The sequence below is a fragment of the Petaurus breviceps genome, unplaced genomic scaffold (genome assembly GCF_028583685.1).
Source record: "Petaurus breviceps papuanus isolate PSGF00001 unplaced genomic scaffold, PetGlider_PUasm1.0 175, whole genome shotgun sequence".
Taxonomy (NCBI): Eukaryota; Metazoa; Chordata; class Mammalia; order Diprotodontia; family Petauridae; genus Petaurus; species Petaurus breviceps.
The window spans coordinates 69,077,501-69,098,641 of NW_027185764.1; the positions used below are offsets into that span (position 1 = coordinate 69,077,501).

Below are 21,141 nucleotides of genomic sequence, written 5' to 3' on the forward strand. Positions count from 1 at the left end.
TATAATCAAGATTATCCCTTAATCCATCCCTGCTGCCTTTCTCTGCAAAGGCCAACCTATGTCTCTATACAAATTAAGGCAGAACATTAACAAACAGAAACATCCATTTAGAATGGAGGCAGTTAAAATCACTTCATCACTCTGTCAACTTCCTGCTGTTCTGCAATCTGTGAGCATTCAAAGACTGCCCATGAGGTCAAGTTACCACCCAGCTGCCTTTCAAAACTTCACCCTGGGGTTGTGTACCCATCTGTGCCCTGACAGACAGCCTTTGTCAATATCAAGAGAATGAATGGTGATTCTTGCCAGCCACTGACAATCCTTCACAATCTGAACTAGAACCCAGAGCTAAAGAAAAATAGAGGCATAAGGGATAGGAAATAGGCGATAGGGACTGAACCCATGATTTCATTAATGTAGGGAGCTGAATGAGGACACTAACTCCTCCCAATGCAGGTAACAGCCTTCTCTGCAATTAGTGGCCTTAGAGAGTTGACTAAAGTGCTGAGAATTTAACAAAGAGACAAGACTTATTAGCTTCACCTACAGCTCTCTATCTATGATGGCTCGTGTGAATGACAGAAATTTATCAAAATAAACCTGTTTGAGAGAATATAGTGAAATAGGCTGAGTAGACTCCTTCCAAGTACATGCTCTGCATAACACCTTTCCCCAAAACAAAAAGGAAGAAAAGAAAGACTAGTTCCTACTCACCAAGGGGAGGAGTGCAAGGGAGAAGGCAGTTAAAACACCATGGCAAAGTATTTAATGAAAATAAAATCTCATTAATTCATACTAATTGAGGGAAGGCTAAATTTAGCAAAAAGTATATATTAGGTTTTGGTTGGTTGGTTGTTTTTTTTTTTTTTAGAGAAATGCTGCTTCATTACTTTCAAATGCATGCAGAAGTAATAGAATTAACCTAAGACCTGCCCTGTAGAGGTTATTCTCAAGTCCTGCTCATAGAGAGACTTGCTTTACTGACTGACTAAACACCGAATTGTGACTAACAAATCAAATATTTGCAAAAATGTATATGCTTCTGAAGTTCTTGCTAAAAGTTTGTAAAATATATTATTAACACTGTTTAGAAAGCCCTGTTTCCATAAAGACTAGAAGCATAAACTTTAACCCAACCCTTGGACCAATTAGCACAAATTTCAAATTAATAAGATTTTATTATATAAGCATAAAGAATGGGGCCAAAGGGGAAGAAACTGAGATTCTTCTATCCTGGGGATTTAACAGATCAGTCAGAGGAACTGCTAAGCAGCTAAAACACATCTAATTTCTTTCAGAGTAATTTAATCTTTCCATGCCTTCAATCTCCAAGATGAATGTCACAGCACAAATAGTGACTCACAACTCATGTGGTCTGTCACACATGGCTACTGATCTATCTCTACATAAGTGCCTTAGATAATGTATATAAATCAGACTGTAAACCTTCAAGTGACATATACAAATGTCAACTGTTATTAAAAGGCAAAGTGCATAAATGGGACCTCTGAGGGGGACAGAGTCAAGATGAAGGAGTAAAAGCAGGAACTTGCTTGAGCTCGTCCTCCAATTACCTCCAAATACGTGTAAAAAAATAACTCTAAAATTCTAGAGCTACAGAACCCACAAAATGAAAGAGTGAAAGACATTTGCAGCTGAAGACAGCCTGGCAGGCCAACAGGAAGGGCCAATCGTACAGGGCTGGGAACAGAGCTCAGTCCTACAAGGGCTGCACCAGCACAGACCTGGCTGGAACAGGCCTCAGGGGACCAAGTCACTGGCAGCTATAGAGATTTCCAGACTTCTCAACCCACAAACCCCAAAGATAAAGTAAAAGGTCGGGGGAAACCCAGTTGGACCTGGCTGAGAGAAGAGTGTAGTCCAGCCCCAGGCCTGGGGCAGTGGCAGTGGCGGTGGTGGTGGTGGCGACAGCAGCAGCAGGAGCAGAAGCTGCTTCCAGAGCTGCCAGTCCACAGAAGGTGAGGGGATCAAGTGGCTGATCATAGGGCAATTGCAGGGATCTCTTTGCTGGCACTAAGACAGGATTCTCTTGCTTTGCCCTGCGTGGACCTGGGTCACAGTCTTGGGTGGCAGTCTTGGGGTAAGGAGGAGCACTGGAGTGGTACAGCTTATGGAGGCTGTGGAGAGGGAGTCCTCCACAGAATTCTGAGGTAGAAAAGAGTGCTTATGGCCACTCACAGACCAGGCCACAGGCCAGGAGAGGAGTAAACACCTCTCCTTTGATCATATCACCTTAGAAGAACTGAAAATGTACAGGTGCCTAAAAGTAGCTCTGGGAACAGTTGTGCAAAACCCCAGAAATTTAGAACACAGCATTCTCCGCTCTGGAAGCAGAGTCCTACTTTGGCAAAGAGCTCAAAAGTCAAGTAATTGCCTGGGAAAAATGAGGAAACAGAGAAAAAATCAGACTATAGAATCTTTCTTTGGTGATGAAGAAGAACAAATCATACAACTAGAAAAAGACAACACAGTCAAAACACTTGCATCAAAAGCCTCCAAGAAAAATATGAATTGGTCGCAGACCATAGAGGAGCTCAAAAAGGATTTTGAAAATCAAGTAAGAAAAGTAGAGGAAAAATAAAGAGAAGAAATGATACTGTTGCAAGAAAATCATTTTAAAAAATGAGTCAAAAGCTTGCTAAAGGAAACCCCCCCAAAAAAAAATACTGAAGAAAATAATATATTAAAAAATAGACTAACTCAAATGGCAAAAGAGGTTCAAAAAGCCAATGAGCAGAAGAAAGCCTTTAAAAAGCAAAATTGGTCAAATGGAAAATGAGGTCCAAAAGCTCACTGAAGAAAATAGTTCCTTCAAAATTAGAATGGAGCAAATGGAAGCTAATGACTTTATGAGAAATCACAATATCATAAAACATATCCAAAAGAATGAAAAAATAGAAGACAGTGTGAAATATGTCATTAGAAAAACCACTGACCTGGAAAATAGATGCAGGAGAGATAATTAAAAAATTATTGGACTACCTGAAAGCCATGATCAAAAAAAGATCCTAGACATCATCTTTCAAGAAATTATCAAGGAAAAATGCCTTAATATTCTAGAACTAGAGGATAAAATAGAAATTGAAAGAATTCACCAATTGTCCCTTGAAAAAAATTCAAAAAAGAAAACTCTTAGGAATATTATAGTCAAATTCCAGAGTTCCCAAGTCAAGGATAAAATATTGCAAGCAGTCAAGAAACAATTTGAGTATTGTGGAAACCCAAGCAGGATAACACAAGATCTAGCAGTTTCTACATTAAGGAATTGGAGGGCTTGGATATGATATTCTGGAGGTCAAAGGAGCTAGGATTAAAATCAAGAATCACCTACCCAGAAAAATTGAGTATACTACTTCAGGGGAAAATATGGTCATTAGATGAAATAGAGGACTTGCAAGAATTCTTTTTTTTTTTTTTTTTTGCCTTTTGGAGGGCAATTCAGGTTAACTAACTTGCCCAAGATTACACGGCTAGTTTTTTTGTGTGGTTGTTAAGTGTCTGAGGCCAGAATCAAACTCAGGTCCTCCTGATTCCGGGGCCAGTGCTTTACTCACTGCACCACCTAGATGCCCCAGACGTTAAAGGATTCTTGATGAAAAAACCAAAGCTACACAGAAAATTTGACTTTCAAATATAAGAAGCAAGAGAAGCATGAAAAGGTAAACAGGAAAGAGAAATCATAAGGAACTTATTAAAGTTGAACTATTTATGTTCCTACATGGAAAAACAATATTTTTAACTCATGAGACTTTTCTCAGTATTAGGACAGCTGAAGGGAATATATATATATACATATATGTATGTATGTATACGTATATATACACACATACATATGTATAGATGTGTATTGTGTATATGCATGTATGTATACCTAGAGGGCACAGGGTGAGTTGAATATGAAGGGCTGACATCTAAAAAATAAATTAAGGGATGAGAGAGGAATATATTGGGAGCAGAAGAAAGGGAGAGATAGAATAGGGTAAATTATCTCACATAAAAGAGGCAAGAGAAAGCTGTTACAATGGAGAGGAAGAGCAGAGAGGTGAAAGGGAATGAGTCAACCTTACTCTCACTGGATTTGGCTTAAGGAGAAAATAACATACACACTCAATTGAGTATCTTACCCTACAAAAGTAGGGGGGAAGGGGATAACAGGGAAGGATGATAGAAGGGAGGGCATATTGGGGGAAGAGATAGTCAGAAGCAAACACTTTTGAAAAGGGACAGAGTCAAAGAAGAAAATAGAATAAATAGGGGGCAGGATAGGATGGAGAGAAATATAGTTAGTCTTTCACAACATAACTGCTATGGAAATATAGTTAGTCTTTCACAATATGACTACTATGGAAATGTTTTGCATAACTACACATGTACAACCTATATTGAATTGCTTGTCTTCCCATTGGGGGTGGATGAGGAGGGAAGAAAGGAGAGAATCTGGAACTCAAAGTTTCAAAAATAAATGTTAAAAAATTGTTTTTATATGCAACTGGGAAATAAGATATACAGGCAATGGGATATAGAAATACATCTTGCCCTACAAGAAAGTAAAGGGGGGAAAGGGTAAGGAGGAATGGAATGGGAGGGATAGAAGAGAGGGCAGACTGGGGGAAAGTGTAATCACTATGCTTGCCATCTTGGGGTGAGAGGTACTGTGGGAGACATGGGGAGAAAATTTGGAACTGCAAAATCTTGTGGAAATTAATGTTGAAAACTAAAAGTAAATAAATTCTGACAAGAAAAACTAATTAAAACAAAAAAAGAATCTCTGAACAATATCTCAAGTACTATACCTACCATAAAGAAGACCTTACTATTCACCATGGAATTTTAATGTAATAATTCTGTTTCACCCAAGTGGATTCCCTTTTTTCTATCACTATGAGTCCTTTATTTTCCTATACCTGTCCCACAATCAACAGGACCTGAGCAAGTTGGCAACTACCCAAGTGAATTTACATCTTAGTGTTCAGATAATCCCCATTGTTGGTGATATTGTAGAAGCAATGCCAGTTTGGGAACAAATAGAACTGGAAGACTTACTGAGACTCCTTCCAACTTTGAGATCCTGTGATTCTAGGACAAACATGAGGCCCTAAGAGTCATTAGGTCCAGGTGATCAACTCTGGTTGTCTCTCAAAACCTATTTATCTTTAGACCTTCCAAGAAGCACTCTTCTATATTACTTGAGTGGTGAGTTCTAAGGAAGGATTAGAACTTCACCCCAGTGAATACAGTCTTATCTGATGTAGTGTACCTCTTCTCCACATAATAACCACTGAATTGCCAATAACTGTGTGTAGTCAAGAGGAATGCAGAGTCCAGAAAAATATGCCCAGATTCAGAACTGAAATGGAATGAACTTCAGAGGTTATCTAATTCAATTGATAATTCATACAAGAATCCCTTCTCTAACATTCTTAAGAAATGGTTATTCAGTCCTGACTTGGAGACCACAGCAAAGGACAACACACCATCTAGCCAGGCAGGGGTTAATCTATTCCACTTTGCCATGACTCTAATTGATAGTAAGTTTTTCTTCACAGAGTTGAAATCTACCTCTCTGCAACTTCCACCTATTGATCCTTATTGTATTCTCTGGAGATAAGCAATCCATCAATATTTATTACGTGCCTACTATATGCCAGACACTATGTTAAATGCCGGATAATTAATGCTAATTCCTACTTCATATGGGAGTCCTTCAAATACTAGAAGATTCTATCACATTCTGCCTTAGTCTTCTCCATGCTAAATACTTTGAAGGGTATCATTCAGTCCTCAGAAGCCTCTCACTATTCTTCTAGTTCATCAATGCCCTAAAATGTGGCATATGGAACTAAGAACAATAATCCAAACGGATTTTATCTAAATAGGAGAGAATACAGTGGGGCTATAACCTCCCTTATCCTGGACATTTTGTTTCTCTTAATGACATTTAACATGCATCCGCATTTCTGGCCACCATATCACACTGTTGACATGCTGAGTTTATGGTCTACAAAATCCACTTCCTTTTCACACAAACTTATTTAGCAATGTCTTCCCTTCATCCTGTACATTTGCAAGTAGTTATTTGAAACCATGTGGAATACAGATTTTCAGAACCGAGGTTTTTTTGTATCACTGATTAGGCATGACATTCCTTCTTCTTTGAGATACAAGTGTGGTTCTAGATTCTCTTCTAGAATCGAGGGAGAGATATCTGGAGAGAAAGAATGTCTTTCCTCTACAAAACTCTCATACCAACTTTGTCCCTCATATAGGAATGCAGAATTTTGTTAACATTTTTCTCCACCAACATAGAGTCAAATCTATGCAAAATGTTCTTGATTTGAAAAGTGAAGTTACCTATATATGAGATTTTATTATCCCTATTTAATTTAATATTATTAGATTTGGGTCAGTAGTCTTGCCTCTCAAGACCCTTTTAGATACTGACTCTGTCATCCAATTTCTCACACCTCCATACTATCTGAAAATTTTGTAATCATGCTATCTATACATCCATCCAAATCACTGGTTTAAAAAAAAGTTGAAGAGATCAACAACCAACTCTACTTAAGATATCCCTTCAGTTAGACTTTCATCCATTAGTCACTATTTCTCAGACTAGTCATTCAAGCAATTCCAAATCCAATTGACTCTATTGTTGTCTAACCCATATCTCTTTATCTTTTTCACAGGGAACATATGAGAGAATCTATAAAATGCTTTGCTGAAATCTAAGTATATTATAGAATTTACCTAATCTATCAGTCAGGGAACTCTGTCAAAAAAGAAAAAAGAATTTTTTTTTAAAAAACTAAGAAGATCAATCAGGTAGGAAAAAAATTATTAAATATCTCTGACTAAAGTCCAATATCCAAGGTACATCAGGAATTGACATGAATTATGTATAAGACCAAGAGTCATTCCCCCAATGGAAAAATGGTCAAAAATATATAAACAATTTTCAAAAGAATTGCAAGAAATTAATAGCCACAGAAAACCTTATTCATGTCACTAACAAAAGAGAAGAATAAATGAAATCAGCATTGAAGTTTTCCACCTCACCCAAAAAATTGGCAAAAATGACTAAAAATAGAAATGTTGGAAGGGCTGTGGAAAGGCAAGTACCCAAATATACTGCTGGTGTAACTTCCTATTGGGTCAGCATTTCTGGAAAATGACTTGGAATTATTTAAGAAAAATCATTGTCTTATTTGTATCCTAGGCCTTCACAATATTACTACTATTTAAATAAATCCAAAAGAGGTCAAAGACGTAAAGAAAAGTCACATTTGTGCCCAAATTTTCATAACCACACTTTGTTAATAACTAGGAACAAAGTCAGTGCCTATCCACCAGGGAATGACTAAACAAACTGTAGCATGCGAATATAATGCATTCTTATTGTGCAAAAAAAAAAAATTTAACAAATATGAGGAACTGAGGGAAACAAAGAAGTATTTTACAAACTGATCCAAAGTGAAATAAGAATCAGAAGAATAATATAAGATGACTACAATTATGTAAATAAAAGAACAGAAGGGAAGACTAAATGGTCCAACAGATAAAATATGTGACTTAGAGTTTTTAAAAAGACCTGGATTTAAAGCCCTTCCTTGGCACTTCTTAGTTGTGTGACCATGGGCAACTCACCTAACTTCTCCAGTGCCAGTGTCCTCATCTGTAAAATGAAAATGACATCTGGTGTCCCCCCTATCTTACAAGTTTAGTGAAAGACCCAAAAGAAGCAAAAAATGTAAAAAATACTTTTCAAGAGCAAGATAAATATTATTACTTTGAAAAAAACACAAAGGGAAGCCAGCCTCTGAATATTTGCAATAACCAATATTGGTTCACAAAATCAGGTAATAAGACATCCCTCTCTATTCTTTGCAGATATGAGAAAGACTACAGGAGCAGAATTTAACATCAGATGAAACCATTCTATAGATTATTTTTGCTTAGCTGATTTTCTTTTTAAAAAGGTAAACAGTTTTCTGGGGTATTGAAATCACTCAAGGATGTGACAGCCAAGATGTTACCTATGATTTCTGAGAAAACAGAGAAAAAGGAAATTTGGAGTTGGATAAGTATGGTCCCATGCAACTAGGTAGCACAGAGGATAGAGTGCCAGGCCTGGAGTCAGGAAGACTCATCTTTCTGAGGTCAAATTTGGCCTCAGACAACATGTGATGCCAGGAAAGTCACTTAACTCTCTTTGCCTCAGTTTCCTCATCTGCAAAATGAGCTGGAGAAGGAAATGGCAAATCACTCCAGTATCTTTGCCAAGAAAACTCCAAATGGAGTCACGAAGAATCAGGACATGAATGAAACAAGGGAACAATAACAACAAAAGAAAAAGGTCCAGATTTCAAAAAAGGGAATTCTTTGAATTGTCAGTTAAGGAGCTTGACTTCATATTATTAACAAGATGATCTGTGATCATGAGAAAGAGAAATGGTTATAACATGGATGTATCAAGAATGGGCCATACCAGAATAACCCTATTTCTTTTAAAATAAATATATACATATAAATTACTTGTAAAATGAGGTTTTTTGATGCCTTTAGTTTTTATATTACAGTCATTTCTGGATAGAGCTCCTTCTCCCACCATAGAACAGAAATCTGTAAAGTGGCTAGCATAGTTATTATCATTACCCCATTTTATCTATAAAGAAACTAAAGCTCAGAACTGGAATCACTTCCACACACTTAATATCAGATCTAGAACTCAAATTTACATCTTCTCACTTCAAGTCCAACACTTTTCTCACTCTGTCATGGACCCTAAACCCACTCCATAGACTGAGAGAAGAAGAACATCAAAAGGAGTGGTCGCTTCATTTTATTTTATTTTATTTAGAGGTAATCAGTATTAAGTGACTTGACCAGGATCACACAGCTAGTAAGTGAGTGGTCACTTTAAACTAACAGCAGCAACTGCCTCCAACTTCACCTTCAGTCCCATTTCATACATCCTGTCACTTGCCACCCCCTTAAGCATCTGAGTTATGAAGAAACTGGTTTTTTCTTCTTCTTTCTTCCCAACAGAATCAGATGCTAGAAAAATCTTAAAATCATCCATTTCTTTTAAAATGACTCTAAAACAAAACAAAAGCCCCAACTGCAAAGAAAGCTTCCACTATTTTGTTAGTTTTGGGGGGGAACGGTCAAGGACCCCTCAGAAATGGCAAGCCCCTTATTGAGTGGAATGTAACAAGATCAAATAGTCTTAAGTTCCACGATTCTGAGTTCTTGCTATGTTCCTTTTTTTCACCCACCAAGTTTAATTTCACAGCAAGTCACTTGTGCAGCCAGGTGGAAAGCCATTTGCTATCAAAGCCATTCAGGATATTCTGAAATGGATTTCAGCTTCTTCCCATATTCATTCCAAGAGTAAATCATACTGTACCTGCTATGCCTTGGTACTAGTTAAAAGGATGAAATAAGCAGAACTTGCCATTTCAGTAAAAGGAGAAGCAAAAACATCGTTCTTTCTTCTCTTCTTTTTTATTCTCTGATCACTTTAAAAACTCTGCCATATTTCAAGATGAAGAACCACTTACATAAACCCATGGAAGTCCCTCATAATCTTGGTTGTTTACTTTTCCTACCTGACCATTATCATAAAAACAAAACAAAAAAACAAAAATCCCAGAAAACCAGAATGATGCAATACATGATTCAGATTCCACTGCCATTGTGAATACACTGAAAATTGTAAGTATTTGACCTATCTCTGTGCCCAGAGATGTTTGTAACCTGGAGTAAGTCTCTTGACCACTCTGAACTTCAGTTTCCTCTTCAATAAAATGAGGGGGCTGGACTAGATGATCTTTAAAGTTCCTTCTAGTTCTAAATCTATATCTTACTTAAAGAAGTCATGGATAGGCTGAAATTCCTCTTCCTCACTCAATTCCTAAAAGTTGGCCAGGAACACATAATATTTTAATAATTTTTTACTTATTTCACTAAATATTTCCCAATTATATGTAAAAAAAAATTTAACATTCTTTTTTTTTAATTTTGAGTTCCAAATTCTTTACCTCCCTCCTTCCCATCCCCCTCCTTGAGAAGGTAGCAATTTGATCTCAATTCCAGGAACATATCATTCAACATCCCAAGATGTCAGTTCAACATTAGCAAAATGCCATCCATGAACCAACTCCAAATGGCCTCATGTATCTTGTTATGAAGCCCATCAAAGGTTATCTCTTATGAGGGATGTGGTTATTGAGCTCAATTATGGAATAAACAGATTTTAGATTGAACAGACAAGTCTCCTCATCATATAATACCTTTCTTTTAAAATATATTTTGCATCTAGGCTCTGCATTAGTGCCAATGATTGCCAGTGACTCATACAGAAATACCCAAAGGAACAGACACACCATGTGACTACCCATTCTATAGGATTATCAGCCAGGATCACGCACAACAAACACTGAGAAGGCATAATGCAACAATAGACCACTACAGTCAAGCTGCTGAAAGGTCTTACCTAGTATTCCCTCATATTACAGAGTGAGCCAGAAGGTCTAAGAGCTTTGATTACTGCATACCAGCCCTAATAATAGCACAGAACTTCCTCCTTTCCAACCCAGGTGTGGCAGAACCCTCTTGAGATCATTTTTGCACTGCAAGACACCAGCTGTGTTTCTCCACCCTCAAAGCTAATCCCTAACACCCAAGGGATATGGTAACTAGTCACTGAAAGGACACAATACAATCTATTTTTGCTTCAGTTTCCTCCCACCATTTTTGGAGAGCTAAAGGTGAAAAAATGAACCCCATGACCTTCATCCCAGTAGACAGGAGAGGATAGGGACCAGACCTGGGGTTTCACTTATAATATAAGGAACTCCCCAGATGAAGAAACTCCCTCTATTAATGCAGGTTCATACCTTTTCCTTAAATTTATAATTTCAAGTACATAAATCTAATATAAAATTTTATTATATAACACAATATATACTGTATATTATTATAAATATATAATTTTGATGTTATTTTGTATCATATAGGTGTAGTAAGTATATTAGTATATAATATAGATCTAATCTATAATTAGATTTGCCTAGAGCACTAAGAAGTTAAAAGACTTTCCCAGGGCCACAGGGCCAGTAAGTATCAGAGGTAGAACTTGAACTCAAGTCTTCCTGACTCCAAAGTCAACATTCTTATCAACTATACCACAGTTGCATCTCCAAAGTATCACTCCCATGGTTCCAGCATCCATAATGCCATTACCAAAGTTTAGAAGTTTCTGAGAGCTCCCATGATTCAGCAACAAAGTCAACGGATATGGATCCTCAACATGTTAAGGTACATCTCTTTCCATAACAGAAACCCAGAATTAAGCACAGCTACCCATGACACAATTAAGCTGTACTAGATGAAATCTGAATTTTGAGCTTTTCATCACTGTTCATACAAAGCAGAATGAACAGCAGAGTGAGAGAAGAAGAAAAAGACACTCAGGCAATCCTCAGTCCAATCTCTCACCTTTCCATTGGGCTCCTTCCAAGTGTATGCCTGATCTTCAAGCCTTCAGTTGCCACTCTCTCCTGAACTAATTTTCTCACTTACCACTTAATTCACCATCTGCACCAAGATGAACACACTCACCTGGAACTCATACAATCTACATTACCACTTCCAGGCTAACATACTAACAACCCACAGGTTAGCTTCCAAACCCTTCCAGAAGGTGCTAAATATACCCCACAGAATTACAGTCATTTGTTCCTACTTGCAAGAATGGAAAATGGGGAAGAAAACCTTAGCATTGCAGAACACCTGCTTCTGTTTTCTTTCAGTTCCATATCTCCCCCTAAGTTTCTTACCCAGGTGTTCTTCATTTACCTGTACAAAAAGTGCCATCATTGGGAATGAATGTCTTGTTGTTGTTTGTTGCTCGATAGCCTTCCAGACAGATGCAATAAAAACCTCCAAGTGTATTATGGCATGATGTTTTATTCCCACAGACCACAGTAGCTCCAAACTGACACTCATCTTTATCTGTTGACACATTCCAATGCACAAAAAAAAAAAGGTTATAAAGACATGTTCTGCAGCGATGCTGTATTTAGAACTACAAAGATGGGTTTACTAATATTTTATTTTCATGGTCTAAATGAGAAATATTTTATGTGGAAAGAGCTTAGACACAGGATTATAGATTCTCATGGAAAAGAGCTTAGCAATCATTTAGTTCAATCCTCTATTACAAATGGGGAAACAGGTTCAGAGGTGCTGAATGACTCCCCCAAAATCACACAGGTAGTAAATCAAGTAGAGTTCCTCTGACTCCTAATCCAATACTCTTGCCACTGCAATATAATGCCCAGCAAAATGTGGTCCTCCTTAGCCCCAAAGAGAAGATATAAAACCAATGAATGGGCAAAATTATAGGGAGATAGGGTTGAGTTCAATATAAAGAAAAAACTTCCAAATAATTAGAGCTGTCCAAAAAAAAGTGAGCTACCTCACAGGTAGTTCCCCCTCCCTAGTGGCCTTCAAGTAGAAGCTAACTTATCAGGGACCTCATATTTTCCTAGGATCTAGTATCTGGATCACTCTTTTGTACCCTATCACTCCTGATCTTGAATTATATTTATGTCTATTGTATACCTATGTGTATATGTGTGTATGTGTATAAGTACATGTGTATATAACATATATGTACATGTTTATATATAGTGTTCTAATGTAAGTTCTGTTAGGGTGGGTTCTGGATCATTCTAATCCTTGTATCTACAGTGCCTAAAACAGTGCCTTACACAGTAAGTACTTAATAAATGCTTGTCATTAAATTAATCATGTATGTTGTAGAGGCAATCCTTGCCCCAGGTAGGGGTTGAAGAAGCTCATATCTAAGGTTCTTTCTAATGCTGACATTCCATGATGCAGTCACTCTGTCTTTTTCCAACTCATTATTCTTTATACAAGATGAGAAACTAGTTATTCACTGCCTTCCTATCACTTTGGGGAAATGGAATTCCAGCTTCTTTTTTTAAGCTAAAAATTAGATTTCATAATGAGAGGTTTATTCCATAGGATTTGGAGCTGAGCCCTTAGAAAATATTTATTTCCACCACCCTTCTTTATACATATGAGGAAAGTAGGCACACAGAAATCAAGGGACTTTCCCAAGATCACACGGTTTGGTTTTGGGTTTTTTTTTTTTAAACAGAAGATTTTTTTTTGAGAGGGAAGGCAAGGAAGTTGAGGTTAAGTGACTTGCCCAAGGTAACACAGCTAGTCAAGTGTCAAATGTCTGAGGCCGGATTTGAACCCAGGGCCTCCTGACTGCAGGGCCATCTAACTGCCCTGATCACATAGCTTTTAAGTGGAAAAGCCAGGACTCTTTTATTATTGTAATTTCAGTTCCTCTTCTCCTATACTATGCTGCCTTCCCTTATCCCTCCAAAATATAAAACTTATCATTAGGAATATTCTTTAAAAGTTTTCACTTAAGAATAAAGAGGATTTCACCCAACTTCACATGAACAAATCCAGTTGTCCAACACTCCTAGATGAGGAGTCCCTTCCATAAGTTCCTTCCCCTCTCTGGGCCTCAGTTTTCTTATGTGTAAAATGAGGGGACAGACCCAGTGGCTCTCTTGGACCTCTTTTATCCTTATTATTCTATGATTATATGAACATTCTGCTCCTTTTTAACTCTTCAATACTAGAAAATTCAGGACTTACCATGACATTGGGTTCTCCCATTGCCCACAAATCCATAATTGCAGATACAGATCTCCTTCCCATCTCTCTGCTGACAGGTGGCATATATGTGACAAGTAGCACAGACTTCTGAAACTGAATCATATATTTATATCTTTAAGGAAAAGAAAAACACCCCTCACAAGTCAGCTTGTTATTCCCTACACGTGGGCACTAGAATTGTGTATAACTGAGCAAAACTGACTTTTCCAGACTTGTCTGCTACTTCTATAGGTAGACAAAAGCATAATTCAGAAGGAGAGAAGGAGAATCATCTTTGTGCTGCCATGAGATTCTACATTTAGGACTAGGTTCCTGGGGGAAAAACTCTAATGATAGGTACTTAAGAAGTATATGTGTCAAACCATGGCTACGTATTACAAACCAAGCTGAAAAATGTGCCTGTAAGGATCAGAAATGGGAAATTGCCTCAAAGACAATGTGAGGGAAATTGAGACTTATTCTTCCTGCAGTACATATGAGTTACCATTGCCTGAGAATATGCCTAGGTCTCAATAATATGTTTCTAATTTTAAAAAACCTCTCACTCATATTTTTAATATAAAATCTAGACATTACCCAGGTTACTACTTACCTTTAGAAACTAATATAACACTTAATGCCTCTCTTGTATAACATATACATTCTGCCTTGTATGACAGTCATATGCATACATATGTTAAAGTCCCTTTTCCAACTAGAATGTAAGTTCTTTGAGATCAGTAACATAAAACACCAAACACAATGAAAAAATCATATGGGGTAAGATAAGCTCAAGAAATAAACCCAAAAGAAGAAAAGAGCCTCACAACAACTATAGGAAGAGCTTCAAAGAGGAAAATAATGACTTGGCAACAAAGACTAAAATAGCAGTTGCAAAAAAAAAAACAAAACACAAAAACACAACATAAAAAAATACATGAAATTAGAAATGAAAAGAGGATTTAGAAGGGGAAAAATAGAAAAGAAAATAAATTGCTTAGAACAGAAAGTAGGAAATTCTTACCCAAATAATGGACTCCCTGAAAAATAGAACAGAGCAAAGAAAACTCCATCACTCTATGAGATAAGAAGAATTATAATGGTCAAAAGATTGTGAAAATAGAAGGAAAATAAGGTATTTACTATCCCCAAGAAAAGTGACCTGGAAAACAGGTCAAGAAACAGGTCAATATATATGGAGATCAGGACATCATATTTCAAGAAATTATCAAAGAAAACTGCCCATATCCATTAGAATCAAAACAAAAAGAATGCACTAATCATGTTCTGAAAGAAAACCCACTCTTAAAATACCCAGATATGACACTGCCAAAATCCAGAGCTTCCACATCAAAGAACTAACTGAAAGCAGTAAGAAAGAGTTCAAGTGCCAAGGAATCAAAGTTAGAGTATCATGCAAGACTTATCAACAATCACTACAAAGAAAAGTCATAGAATGTGATACCGCAAAAGGCAAAAGATAAGGGCTACAACAAAAAGGAACATATCATGTGTGGTAGAATGAATAAGCATTAATTTCACCATTTTTTTCAGAGAGGGAACATCCATGAAGTCATGGATGGAGAGCTGGCCTAAAAGTTAGGAAGACCTGAATTGAAATTCTACCTCCAACAGATACTGGCTGCACGAATCTGAGTGGGTCACATAACTCCCCAATACTCTAGGTAAAGCTATAAGATGATAAATTGCAGAGAAAGAACTAATTTGTCTTGGTAGTTTCCCCATCCAAAAATTCTATGAAATCACACATCTAATATCTAGGTCTATTCATTTAATTCCTATGTGCCTCAGTCACTGAACTCCCAGACTTTTTTTTCATTTTACTTTCAATATTTTAATGTATTTTCATTCAAAATTTTAAATGTAATTTATTTTCTACTTCTTCAGGATTTTATTGGTAATAAACAGAAATTCTGATGCATTTTGTAGGTTTCATTTCCCAACTTACTGGGCTAATTAATCTCTATTTATTTTAGTTGAATCTCTAGGTTTCTCCTGTATGCCATCTTATCATCTGCAAAAGTCATAATTTTATTTCTTCCTTGCCTATATTTATTCTTTCAAGTTCTATAAAGAACTTTGCAGAAATAAATATATTTTATTAGATAAATATCAGACAACTGGAAAAATATTACTTTTTCATGGTTTGAACATAAGATAATACTACCTAAATTACTAAGGATAACTTTAAAAGAAAATGACATAGTTCTATAATAAAATCATAATAAATTATGTAATAATAATATAATAAAATTCATCTAAAGTAATAAGAAATCAAGAATCTCAAAGGAAATTATGAAAAACTGGAAAAGAAAGAGGTCTGGGAGTACCAAATCTCTAATTATAACACAAAGGAGTAATCGTCAAAACTGTTTGGTACTGAATAAAAAAGTAGAATAGTTAAGCAATGGAACACAAAAGAAACTGAACAAAGTAGCATAGCATTCCATAAGCCCAAAATCACAAACTAAGGATTCAATATTGAAGAAAAAAAGGTTGGGAAAATTGGAAAAGACCTAGAAGAATAATGCTTAGATCGACATCTCATACTATATACCACAACAAATTACAAATGATTACATGACCTATATATAAAAGATCATATCATAATTAGGAAGTTAGATGACAGTAGAAGGAGATGCCTTTCACAATTGTGAAGGGGAAGAATTCTTGAACAAACAAAGGACAGAGAGGATCATACGATATAAAATGGACAATTTTAATTATGTAAATTGAAAGTTTTTATACAAATAAATGAAGTTAGAAGGAGAAGGGGGAAAATTAACTGGAGAAAATATTTGAAGCAAATTTCTCTGATAAAGGTCTGATAGCCAAGATCTAGAGGGAACTGGTACATGTATCTTTGTATGTGTGTGTATATGTATATATGTGTGTGTACATATACACACAAATATATATGTATGTATATATTGCACATAAATGTACACATATCTATACATATACAAACATTCATATATGAACAAGCCATTCCCCAAAACATAAATGTTTAAAGAACATGAACCAGTAATTCACAAAAGAATTGCAAGCTCTCAACAACCACATAAAAATGCTCCAAGTCACTAGTAATAAGAGAAATGTCTATTGAAGTAACTCTGAGGTACCACTTCATAAGTATCAAATTTTGTTAAATGACAAAAAATATGGCAATTACTGGAGGTAATGTGGAAAGACAGGAAAATCAATGTACTACTTGTTGATCTATAAAGTGAAAGCTTATGTAAAGTTGCAAAACTGAGTATCCCCTCAAGCCTAGCTATGCAATAACTAGACTTTTACCTCAAAGAAATCAAAGCAAGATGGGAAGGACCCATATGTACACAAATATTTTAATATTTTATAAATATGTAAATTGCTATTTAAAATATTTATAGCAGCACAGTAATGAAGAAATGAAGCAAAGTAGGACTCTATGAATGGGGAATGGCTGACAAACTATGCCATATTAATATGACAGAATATTATTTGTCATAATAAATGAAAGGGACAGATTCCAAGAAACCTGAGAAGAAATCTATGAACTGATACAGAGCGAAATGTGCCAAACCAAGAAAACTATTTATAGCTATATATACCAGGATCACAATATTGTAAAAAAAAAAAAAATATTCTGAAACAATTAGGAATATTGATTAATGTGGTATACTTGTGGCGCCTGGTAGAGCAAGATGGTAGTGCCATGGCCAAGAGGTGCTTCTTCCAGTATTTTGACCAGCTATGACAGTTGTGCATGTGAAAGATGCAGCTCTAGATGAAAATCACCTCTTTATCAAGTACACTGGTGAGGATGTAGACACTATGGGTCATAGAGTCTTCACAGCCTTCCTTCTTTGTTGTGTACAATACGGTGATGACAGAGGTGATAGCAGTATTTGAGAATACTTCGGATGAATTGCTGAAGCTCTTTGAGAATTTCTGTGACCTCTTCCACAATGCTACCCTGCAAAGTGAGGCAGAGCCAGTGCAGTTTAAAGACACTATTATAAATGCGAAATATGGAGAGCACACTGAGGCAGAAGGGCGGCTGCTTGGTCAGCTCCCCATCAGCACCCAATCATACAGTGGCAATCCCTACCTAGATCTGTCTCTCTTCAGCTATGAAGATAAGCGGGTATCAGTCATGTAGCAACCCAAGAGTTAGGGAGATCACCTGATCAGATTCTATGCCTGGATTCTGTTCTGCTCAAGTTTGAGATACAGGGAGAACTGCTGGGCTGCCCCATCAACCACACAATCTGATGCCTGGTCGCCTTTACCTTCTACCCTTCTGAGCCCTTTGCCATTTCAGTGCAAAGGACTAATGCTGAATATGTTGTCAACTTCCACATGCAATACAGCTGCACATAGGATATTGTCCAAAGATGGGGACCCACAAAAGCCAAGTTGTCTTGCCTTCTAAAACTTATATCCCCTTCCCCTCTCTGCAGATTAGAAAGCAGAGTCTTTCAGGTGCCAGCATCATTCCTTTGTAACCAAGGTCTGTGTTGGTGAACTTTGGTTGGTCTATAGTCACTCAAACATGAGCCAGAAGAAATAATTTACTTTAAAAATAAAATCTAGCAAAAAAAAAATTTTTAATCTAGCTCGCAAATAATTTAAATGTCTCCCACATTTTCCACAAAAGATTGCCCAGCATTAAGTCCTTTAATTATTTTGAGTGGGGGAAGTTCTGTGTGTATATATTTTATTGAAGTGTAGATGAGAGTTTTCCACTATTTCCCCCTTTCCTCTTTTCTTGACAATGATATGTAGCCTGAAGCAGAGCAATTGGTTGCCATTGTGGCCAGACCTAAGAACTGATTAAGACCCTGCTCATTTCTTTTCATTTAGCCAAAAACTGAGGCTGTCTTTTTAAATAAAAATAAAAGACATATTTTCTTATTTATTTAAAAAAAAAAGAATACTGATTAATGCAATCACCAATAACAACTCCAGAAGACTAATAATAGAGCAACATCTTTATGGATTGTAGGTGTGAAATGAAACATGTTTTCAAATGGAACCAAAACAATAGAAATTTGTTTTGCTTGACTATACTTATTTGCTACAAAAGGGGGCTTTCTTCTAGGGGATGGGAGAGATTTGTCATGGAGGTGGCTGGTTAGTGACAGGAGCATCATCTGATATATGCAAGGCACTAAGAATACAGTTTCTTCCTTCAAGGATCTTACATTCTACTGGAATGACACTTTGAGAAAATTAACTACGAAATATACATAAAGTAAACAGAAGACTAATAACTAGGGTAATGGAAGCATGGATCAAGAAAAACGTCCTAGAGGAAGTGGCACCTGGAATGAGCCTCAGAGGGGTGTGATAGTAATGGCAATTAAAGATTCCCCTGTATTGGCTTGGTTTTCAAACTGATTGTGTTAAAACCCAGAGCTTGTTAATCCCACCTGTGGGATGGACTTTTTGATGTGAAAAGAAAGTCCTGAACTGGGAGGAGCTGGTGACGTAGATTTGGAGAGACAAGGGAGCAAGGGAGAGGCAGAAGATTTTTTTGGAAGCAGCACCTCGTGGAGAGAGGGAGACTAAGAGAATTGCTGGTGGCCACTTTGAATTGCCCTGGACTTTTGAGACCTGCCCCCCTGAGCTGCCAAGGACTGAGGAGACATGGCTGTTTTGCTGGTACTTTGTCTGTCTGTTTTGATGTTGTTTTGCCAGATTTGTCCACTGGTGAAAGACAGTCCTTTTGTTGAAGAAGTCCTGGAACCTGGCTGTTCGCTAAGAAGCCCTGAGACTGTCCTGCAGACAGAGAGTGAATACTGTCCACTGGTGAGGGACAGTGCTGTTGTTGCAGGGGTCTGGAGACTGTCCTGCAGACAGAATGAATACTGTCCACTGGTGAGGGACAGTGCTGTTGTTGCAGGGGTCTGGGAGCCTTTCTGTTGGTTCAGAAGCCCTGAAGAAGGATTTTCTTGTTGTATGTTTACAGAAATCCTGGGAGAGGGCTTTGCTAATGTGTTCAGGGGTTCTAGGACTGTTCTACAGACAGAGGATAAATTCATGAAGGGACTGGCAATGTATCTTATGGCCTTGCTAAGCCTTGTCTCCCCAGGAACTAAGATTGCTGAGAACTTGCCTCATGTCAAGATGAAGAAAAGACCTCCATTTGGGTATTAAGTGCTGTGTTTAAACTTGATGTAACTCTGGGGTAGATTCAATTGTGATCCAGGGGTGGGGAACTTTTGACCTTTTTGTGTTCTATGGTTGAGCAAATGAATGTATTTTACTTATGTTTGGAAACTAATCTCCATTTGAGAAGAGGGGCTTTGTGGTGGACTTAATTAAGGTATAGCCTAGGGGTGGAGAAGTATTTAGAACAGGGACTTTGTAATTGATTGAATGATTGGAAGGTCCTGGGGTGGGGTAGTCCTTGGAGATTATTTAATCACACTTAGTAAATGCTGTATTTTGAATGATGTCATGTTTTGACCTTCTCTGTTCTGGGTTTGTTACTGAATAAAATGGAGAGCACCTATGCTGGTATTTTGAACCTGGGAAGTTGCCTTTGCGTGGCATTCCATTACAATGGGTTAGGGATTCTAAGAGGCAGAAAAGTAAGGAAGAACATTACAAGCAGGAGGCATGCCTAAGCAAAGGAAGAAAAACAGGGATATCAGCTAAGAACCATAAATAGACCAGTTTGCCTTAAAAGTAGAATATGTGAAGGAAGTCAGTCTTAGTTTCCAGAAGCTGTTGACAAAATCTGGCCTGGAAAGATCTAAAAGGCCAGATCTGGCTCCTCCCAGCCAGATAAGAGCCATTTCATCTCCCAAGAGATCTCCAAGGAAGAGATCTTATCCTCAGTAGAGATCCATAGAATCCAACTACCTGGCATAGGGAAAGTGGAAAAAAAAAAAGAAGGGAAGGAAGGAAAAAGGATGGCTAAGCTAGAGGATTTACAATATCCTACTATATATAGTAGACCATATCAGATTTCCAAAGACAATCTTGTTAAAAGGTATTTTCACAGATTTCCTGTAGCTAGAGGTAATAAAGAATGGAAGATAGCAGGATACACAGAGATAAACATGGTATCCTCCTCTATAGTTGCAACTTTATGCTACTGAAAATTTCAGAGTGAAAAAAAGTATCTTAAAGGAGAAAGTTCTTTGTTAGACTTTCAGTATACATTATATACACAATAGGCATCCAATATATATTAACTGAGATTCCTAATAACGTCCTACCACAAAAATAATAACATCTTTAAGGTAGTGAATGACATTAGAGGTTCATGGGGATTCAAGAGCCAGTTGAAAGAAGACAATAGAGAAGACAGAATATCCTTCTCTGAACTAGACCCAGGACTCACAGCAGCCAAGAAGGGAAGCCCAAGTGAGCAAAGGTCCTCCAGGGGTCAGACAA

At 37.1% G+C, this 21,141-nt stretch overlaps 1 protein-coding gene across 3 annotated transcripts in view; it reads right to left on the bottom strand.

Annotated features, from left to right (window-relative positions):
- SUSD1 (sushi domain containing 1) overlaps positions 1-21,141 on the bottom strand; it is a 365,003-nt gene that overhangs the window by 291,012 nt on the left and 52,850 nt on the right. For all 3 annotated transcript variants that reach the window (XM_069085316.1, XM_069085318.1, XM_069085317.1), the window contains exons 2-3: positions 13,729-13,842; positions 11,881-12,036 (exon numbers count right to left, since the gene is read on the bottom strand). In XM_069085316.1, coding sequence (XP_068941417.1) covers positions 11,881-12,036; positions 13,729-13,842 — 270 coding nt within the window. The remainder of the gene's footprint in view (positions 1-11,880; positions 12,037-13,728; positions 13,843-21,141) is intronic.